The sequence below is a fragment of the Centruroides sculpturatus genome, unplaced genomic scaffold (assembly GCF_000671375.1).
Source record: "Centruroides sculpturatus isolate CEXI.00-Female unplaced genomic scaffold, Cexi_2.0 scaffold757, whole genome shotgun sequence".
NCBI classification, from domain to species: Eukaryota; Metazoa; Arthropoda; class Arachnida; order Scorpiones; family Buthidae; genus Centruroides; species Centruroides sculpturatus.
Genome location: NW_019385107.1, coordinates 394834 through 404075, shown reverse-complemented (window position 1 = coordinate 404075; position 9242 = coordinate 394834). Strand labels below are relative to the sequence as shown.

Sequence of the window (9242 nt, the reverse complement as noted above, 5' to 3'; positions counted from 1 at the left end):
TTTTAATTCGTTAGAGAAAATAATTATTAAAAATCTTTGCAACGATCCATGGAACGAATGCTCTTCTCTATTGTTCAGCAACTGTTCGAAATTGACTAATCTAATATTAATTTTTGACGCTGTTTAATTGATGATTCGATTTCCTAAACTCTACCATTTCTTAGAGAATTAAAATGTTAAAATATATATTATTGCAAAAACATTTCCAATTATTTAATTTACTTAATTATACATAATATTTTCTACAATGTGTGATTGTCGTCTAAACGGAATTTACTTGAAGGAAGGGTAGAGAAAAATGGTTAAACGATACATTAAAATCATCAAACATATCTTTTACTAAAAATATGTTTGATCCTGGCTTAAGTTATAATATTCGAACAAACAAGGCAGGAAATCAATTATAAATATAATGTAAACAACTTATATGACCGTTCAAAGTAAGTAAGAAAGAAAAACGTACATAAAATTAATCGTAAAATTTGGAATATTTACATGCAAAAGAATATAAAATTATTATAATTAAATCAGATATGAAAAAAGTTCTGTTAGAAGAACAGTATGACAATCAATAAATATAAAACACCAAAAATAATTTTATATTTGTGGACTCAGGGCACCTAGAAACATCGAGAAATGCAAACAAATTTCAGGTTACCGTATATATGAATGTTAGAGTGTATGTGTTTGGGGTACGACTTTCTTCAACCCCTTCGAGACTCAATAACTTCTGTGCTTTTTGTCGGAAATTTCTGAAACTTTGCAGAGACACGAATCTAAATCCGGTGAAACGAGTTCGTGAAACGTATTGAAGGTACCTTACGGAGAACAGTTTATTTGCTGCTGTTTTACTGAATTATTTACATTTTCGTTTTAGTTTCTCTATTATTATCATCGTTATTCTTATTATTATTTTCGTTGTTTTATGCATAAATTAGGTATTTAATTGTGGTTTGAGAATCGATTAATTGAGTTTATATTATTATTTAAAAAAATTGCTTTGCTTGGTTTATTTCAAGACAGGAACGCGTATTCACATAAACCAAATTATCGGCGATTTTTTGACAGAGAGATCTTTTATGAAAACATGGCCCTTATTTAGGTATTATTACGTGAAGGAAACCTGAAAAACTCCACGTGGCGCAGCACGAACCCAAAACAAACTAACTCTGTTCAATGGTTTTATCAATTGGTGAGCACAAAAATTATTTTGAAACTCGAATGCCCTATAGCAGGGGTGTCCAACCCGCGGCCCAAGACAAGTTCCAATGCGGCCCAATAAACGTGTAATCAAAACCGACAATTTTATTAATTTATTTTATTTTTTTATTTTAACGGCATGAACTCAAAAAGAGAAGTTACACAAAGTTGTAAACCTTTATACATATTTTATTTTTGAGTGGAAAGGAAATATTTTCAAATATTTGGAAATCTGTGAATGAGGAAGGAATACTAAATAAAGCTGAAGTTGTGACTCAAAAAATTATAGACTCGCGGGAAAAGGAGAGAAAGGACAAAAGATAAATAAGTGAAGAAGGTTGCAAAATTAAATTAATAGACCTTCTACATAACAGAAGGGCTATTTAACCTTTCTTACTAATTTTATCTTTTGGCCTTTCTCTCCTTTCCCCGCATTTGGGTCAATATTATTCCTTTGAGTCCCGATTCCAGCTTTATTTAGAATTCCTTCCAGCGTTGCAAAATTTGGCTATCCTGTTTTAAGTTTGACGTAAAAAATATCATTTGGCTCAATGGTCAATGCTCATGGTTTAGTTTGACATAAAAAATATTATTTGGCTCATTTTTATTAATTAGAGACACAAATAAAACAAAAGTTTTTGTTTTTCAAATAAATATATGTTTGTCTCCTTTATAATAAAAGGAATTTATCTTTTTATTTTTTTAGATTTCTAAGTAAAAATTGAGTGTCTGTAGAAGTAATTTTCTAAAATAATCTTTTAGGTGATAAAATTTTAATACATATTATTATAATCTAGACATGTTAATCCTTAAATAAACTTGTATATTTAAGAATTAGTTCACAATATACTTGGGCCACAAATATATAAATTTACTTGTGGCCCAAAACTTCATAACTTTTTTCAATGCGGCCCAGAGAAACAAAAAGATTGGACACCTCAGTTTTTGGACAGTTGGAGAGTTTTTTAATTAATGCGATTTTTTATCAAATTTAATTAATCGTTCTGAAGTTGTAGTGCACGGATTTGACTTCGGTAAAGTTATTTAAAGCTAGTTTTTGATGTCAAAAACGACCTCCAATAGTTTTTTTTTAATTTTTTTAATTAATAGATTTTATTATATATAAGTTTAATTAAATCGGGGGTCGGAAATAGCAATAAAAATGTTAATTTTTTAAAAATATTTAAAAATATATTGCCAGCTAGTATTCACCCTACTTTAAACCCTTGTCCTCCCGAGACGTCTATGAGAATGTCCCGGGAAATCCGATACCAGATATTTTCAAGGTCATCCTGCTGTGTAAACAATGACTCATCAGTGTCAAATTTCACAGAAAGACAAAACAAAGGAAGTTAAACTTCGAAGCTTTTTCTTCAAAATTAACACATTTCTTTCGTTTTTTTCCAGTTTTAAGTATTTTTTATGCTTAATTACATTAAATTAATTAATCAGTGGGCGGCAAGGAGTTAAACTTTACTCATTCTGAAATATTGTTTAATATTTCAGAACAGAAAATAAAGAAATTAAAAAAATTAGATGCCAACATATGCGCGCGCGGATTTTTTTTATTTGACATTTTTTGGGTTCGAGAGATCTCCAAACGCATAGATTTGCAGAATACTCGAAGGGTCAAATGTGACACAATTCAAATACTTTTTTTGTTTTCATATACATAAGAAGTTGGGATAGTAAAAAGGAGTCGGAGTCGAGAGGACTTTTGACGACTCTGATTCTGACTCCGAAGCTTTGGAATAATTTTTAAAAAAAGTGTCCGTTATAAATAGATTTCACAAATTATTTTAAATTAATGTTAACATAAAAGAAATAATTATAATGATATTACGAACATTTTCGAATAATTCTTCAATATTCTCCGTTTTTATAACTCCAATTATTTGTTTTTGCAGAAATTTATTGGAAAGAATAAGAACAACATAAATCAGTTGCTATAACGTATACTACAAAAATCGGAATAATGAAGATAACTTTTATAAGCGACTCATTATCCTCTGTATTTGAAAAACTAGGTAGAATTATAGCACGATGTCCAATTCACATTATTATTGCGTCAGTGCTTCTATCAGTACTACTTTCATTGGGATTACTCAAACTGAAAACATCAGAACATGTAGATTATCTAGTAAAGTCTGACAGAGGAAAAATCTTCAGAAATAAACAGTTTATTGAAAAAACATTTCCTATAAACACATCCGAATTTTACGATTTCACGAGAATTACCGATCGCCCACAAGCGGCAATGGTTTACATTAAAAATAAATACGGAAACAATTTGATACAAAAAGACAATTTACTCGAAATTCAACACTTGGATGAAATTATTAAGAACATAACGATAGTTGTAAATGAAAAAGTAATAAATTACAGTGTAATATGTGGAATTGTGAACAAGAAGTGCATGGAAAATCCCATAATAAATATAATGTCAGAAATGGATTATCTACTTTCTGGAAGAAAAAAGTTGAAATTTCCTATTCAAATTGATCCGTTTACTTACAAATACAATATTTGGTTATTTAACTTTGGGGGAGTAAAATATGACGAGGAAGGATATGTTAAAGAAGTAGAATGTATGAGACTTGTTTATCCTGTTGACGAATCTGATTTCAATAAAACACATTGGATTCGGGAATGGCGTAAAGCGTTTTTGTCGAATGTCAACAAATTAAACTTTCATTCTATTGAAGTATACCCGTGTCCAATATTAGCTACTGAATTAGATGTTGAAGTTCTTGCTAAGCAGATTACACCTTTGATAAGTGTGGCTTTTATTGTGGCAACATTTTTTTGCGTAATGACGTACATGACGAATAGTTGGGTAAGAAGTAAGCCGTGGATGGGAATTGCTGCAGTTGTTTCTGCTGGATTAGCAGTTGTTTCTTCTTTCGGACTGATGGGTGCATGCGGAGTAGAAAACATTAAGTATAATATTATTCTACCGTTTCTAATTTTCGGTAAGTATAAATTTGAACATATTATTTAGTTGTAGTGACTAAATTTATGCAGTTGCATGTGGGAATATGTCAAATGGATTCGGATATCGTGGACATCAGTTTTATAAAACCGCTAAAGTGTATGAGCTGTGAAGCTCATAATTTATTTCTGTCGTCAAAATACAACTTGTAAGATGCCACAACCCAGACATCAAATGTTATGTTGTATCTATACAGAATTGCTGACAATTTTGAGAAATTAAAATTAAATTTAAGTTTGTTCATAATGAATTTGCACTTAAACTATGATTAAAAATTTCATTCCGGCATTGTAGCCACGCCACAATAAGTGATTTTGCTTTATTATGGTAAATGTTTCAACTTTTTGATACGTTCATTCCTTAAGAAGTCTAAATTTTAAAATAAATTTCATATTAACATTGATGTTGCAGTTTTAATGTTTTGTTGAAATGTTTTTACTGTTCTTTAATAAATTTCTGTTGTTTAGTGAAAAATCCGACACATTCAATCCTAATAACGAACTAGACATTCGGACTTTCGAGAAAACATGAATTGTTGAAATGAACTTCCAAGTGAAATATCTAGTGACCAGTGCATATTTTAACATGCTATTGGACTCAAAATATCTAATGGAAATTTTGAATTGTGCAGTGGCAATCTCATATTTGTGCAGAAATTAATTCTATGATTGCAAGTTTTATAAGAATTTATTTTTTTCTGGTTACATTTAAGTTGAAATATTTACCGTATATAAAAACCAACTAAACTTATAACAACGTGTTGTAAATTTTTTTCAAATTTAGATGCAGTTTATTCTCTTTTCTTAACGAAGTTTTTTAATTAATATCGATAAAATTATAAAACTTTTTATTCTATTATTTATTAAAACATTTAATTTATTATTTTACATTATCTGCAGCTACAGAGATAGACGACGCCTTCGTTATAGTTGCAAATTGGAGAATTACAGATGTTGAAGATAGCGTGGAAGCACGAATGGGAAAAACTTACTCTAAATCTGCAGTTTCTATTACCATAACAACTTTGACAAACATTTTATCTTTCTGCATTGCTATGACTGCAGAGTTTCCTGGTGTGAGAGCCTTCTCTTATTACGCTACGACTTGCGTTTGCTTCACTTATTTGTACCAGATTCTGTTTTTCGGATCGTGTCTAGCTCTTAGTGGATACAGAGAAGTTAAATCATTAAATGCATTTACATTCAAAGTTGCAAAAGGTGATGATTTTTTTATATTAAACAGATTAAAAGTACTCCACATATACAAGTTTTGGACTGCAGTCGATATAATTTTTTGGAGCTGAAACATTACATTAAAATAAATGATTCCTTAAACATATTTAATTAATATGACTGGAAATTCACTCAAAAATTAAAATTATGTGTTTAATTTCTACGGAATTAAACTGAAATGTTTATAAAATTTCTTCGAATCTTTGATTAACATTGAATATTAAAAGTAAAAACACATCTTTATATGTAAGAACATTACTGTAGTAGAACGTCTGTCATTTTTATTTGAAAAATTTAAATTTAAGGAATCCTTTTCCCTTTTTTATTATGTTTTTCTGTTCATTAATTACTTTATTATTAATTAAATAAAATTTTTATTTTTTTAATATATATCAATTGTTTAATGACACATATTTACGACATTCTCGTGTTAATTATTTTTTCTGCAATTTTATCAAACTGAAAAATTTCCTTTACGGTTTTCAACCGTATAATAACGAATACTCAAGTAAATTTATTCATTTATTTTTAGTAATAACTTTAATATATTGTTATTATTTTTACACTTACCCACTTCAAACATTCTTCTAAATTTATTGAAAATTTCTTAGGATTCATTCATTTTTAAGAATATTTCAGTAATTGTACTGTACTGTACCTCTCTCTGTTTCAACCAAATAATTAATTTTTAACGGGTGTTTTATACACGGGGAATGTAAAGTCTTATTCATTTTTAATGGATATGATAATAAAATCATTCGTATACAGGTCGTGTAAAACATGTTAATCCAAGAAGAGAAGAGAATCGCTTTTGTAAAACTGAGTTTCAGTGGATTAACTTACACGGAATACAAACAAATTTTACACAGAAATTCAGAATGATTGCTTTTACCAGTGCCAATATCATACTGTTGATTACCAATTTCGGGCGAACGCGTAATTTACACGATACCACTACGTTAGATGAACTTAGCATACTGTACAAAACGGTTCGACGTGTAGAAACTGCAATAACGACGAGTTATCATCTACTAAAAGACTAACTCGGGTGTTCATTGTGCTACAACTATGCCTTCAAATCTAGGAGACCCTTCACTTTCAACTTATAAAACTACATAGTATGTCCAGATGTTACATAAGTTAAAGGATGAAAAACAAAATTATTCCAGCCGCCAAGCAATGTGCTAAGTTCTCTTGAAGGCTACAGAACAGAAGATTTGATAGTACTTCCGTATATGTTAATTTACTAAAACATCAGCAAAACAACAGCGATTCCCTTTTCTTAAGTTATCATGCTTTATACGACATAGTAACAAATGGTTATTTTAACATCTTAACAAAAGTGAATGAAGAATTTGTAGCTACCTTTTGAAATTTTCCATAGAGAACCTTTTAAAAGAAATTTTTCAGAAAATTTAAAACAATTTTAATGTTTAAACGGAAAAAATTAGTAAAATGTCATTAATGAAATTTACGATAGAGATAATAAACCTAAGAAAATAGTCTTTTGACTTAAAGATCTCAGATAAAAAAATTATTAATGCAGTAGGAAAACTCTTACAGAATTTTATTCAATTAAAAAAACTGCAGAAGTGTTTATCAACAATCTCTGAAACAAACTTAACACGAGAATGTCGCGTGGTTAAAAATGTAAGTAGAAAATTTATATGTTGTTAATTTACAACTGTGTTAATAAATAATAATGTAAATAAAGAAATGAACAGAGAAATCGCACTGAAGAGTAGAAGAGGATTTTCAAAACAATAGTATAAAAATTAGTATAAAAATTCGAAGAATTAAAAATAATTAAATGAAGAGAAATAACGATTTGTATGGGATTAATAATTTTTCATGTAGAAATAAATACGCAATATTGAAATACGCTGTCAAAAATATAAATCTAAAATGAAACAATTTAATGTGTTTAGTTATTTTAAAGCGTAATATATTTACAGTGCCGATAGGTGATTTTATAAGTATAGTATTTATCTGTTACGAAATAATTCAATAATATTCTATAGAAAAAATATTTCATACTAAATTAATATAAATAATTAAATTTTTTCATATGTAAAAATATTTTAAGTAAATTAAATTTTCAGCATATGAAAACTTATTTCTGAAGTATTATTATGTTTTTAACAACTTTCCATTATTAACATTTTTTTCTTTTTTTCAGAAAGAAGCAATGAAAATCAATCAAGTGAGAAAAATGAATTAGCTTTCATGAACTTTTTCAGAGAATATTTCGCTGAATTTCTTTCTTATTCATTCACTAAAGTAATGATTATTATTTTGTACATTGTTAATCTTACCATCGGTATTTGGGGAGTAACTTTTCTACATGAGGGATTAAATACTTTTAAATTTTATTCAAATGATTCTAAAATAACAGAAGGATACCGAATATTTTATGGCGACTTTACAGAATTTGCATTTCCTGTTCAAATTGTCATAAACAAAACATTAGATTATTCTCAGGAAGACGTTCAGAAATCAATTGAAAATATAATGTTAAAATTTAAATCTCACCCAAACGTCGCCGGTTCGGAATTCGAATTTTCCTGGTTGAAATATTACAAAGAATTTCAGAATCATCCGGTCTCAAAATTTGCCTTAAGAGGTTATGACATGACACAAAAACAAGATTTCATTGATGGCCTTCGCAATGTGTTCTTGAGAATTAAAGCAGCCAAACAGTTTTCAAATGATATTGTTTTTAACAACAATTATACAGACATTACATGCAGTCGATTTTTCTTGGTAACTAAAAATATTACTCATGGACAGACTGAGCGTACAGTAATTATTGACATGATGCAATTAGCGGAACAATCAGATTTACCAATTATTATCCATTCCTATTTTTCTTCATCGATAGAACAAAGTATTATCACCAAACAAATTACTCTTCAGTTATTTTGGTTAACAGCTGTTGTACTATTTGTTGTTTTTCTTTCGTTTGTTCCAAACATTGTTTGTGGAATAATTGTTGCAATAGCTGTTGTTTCAATAATTGTCGAAACCGTTGGCTACATGTCGTTATGGGCTGTCAATCTTGACGTTTTTTCAATGATGGCCATAATACTTTGTAACGGATTTTGCGTTAATTATCCGACTCACATATCTTATGCTTTTCTGACTTCGTCACATTCTAATTCGAAAGAAAAGCTTAAGGAATCGCTTTTTCACGTTGGTTTTCCTATTCTTCAAGGCTCTATTTCCACAATTATCGTATTACTTATATTTTTATATAGTAGTATGTACGCATACACCACCTTCGTGAAAATCGTTGTTCTTATATCTCTACAAACGTTTTTTCATGCTGTGGCTGTTATTCCTGTATTTCTTAGCCTACTCTATCAATTATTTGCAAAGAAAAATGACAATAATCGTTTTAATAGTTTCGAAATGGAATATAATTCTATTCGGGATGCTAAAAATTCAAACCAAGCGTCTGAAGTTGTAGTCTTATAAGTACTGTTGATATCGATACACAAAGCTGGAAAGAATAAATACGTTTCTATGCTGTTTAAATAGACATTTTATAAAAACTATTTGATTACCTAATCAAATAAAGATTCCTTTATTATATTTTTATTGTACGAAAAAAACGAATTTGAAAATTTGTTGTTTTTTAATTTATTTTCTTTCCTCTGTTATTATTCATCAGTAAATTTCAGGATACGATAAACACCATAATATTTCTTATCTTGTTTCAAAAACACTTTGCAACTTTCGAAGTATTTTGCGATCACGTATGTAGTTGCGATTGTATTTTAAATTTCTTATTCTTCATCGCAATTATTTTCTGATTT

At 28.8% G+C, this 9242-nt stretch overlaps 1 protein-coding gene across 1 annotated transcript; it reads left to right on the top strand.

Annotated features, from left to right (window-relative positions):
- Window positions 1–3175: 3175 nt before the first annotated feature.
- Window positions 3176–8901, top strand: LOC111634811 (patched domain-containing protein 3-like). The gene is made up of 3 exons (XM_023379643.1): window positions 3176–4172; window positions 5092–5409; window positions 7604–8901. The coding sequence occupies exons 1-3, from the start codon at window positions 3176–3178 to the stop codon at window positions 8899–8901; spliced, it is 2613 nt and encodes an 870-aa protein (XP_023235411.1).
- The last annotated feature ends 341 nt before the right edge of the window (window positions 8902–9242 follow it).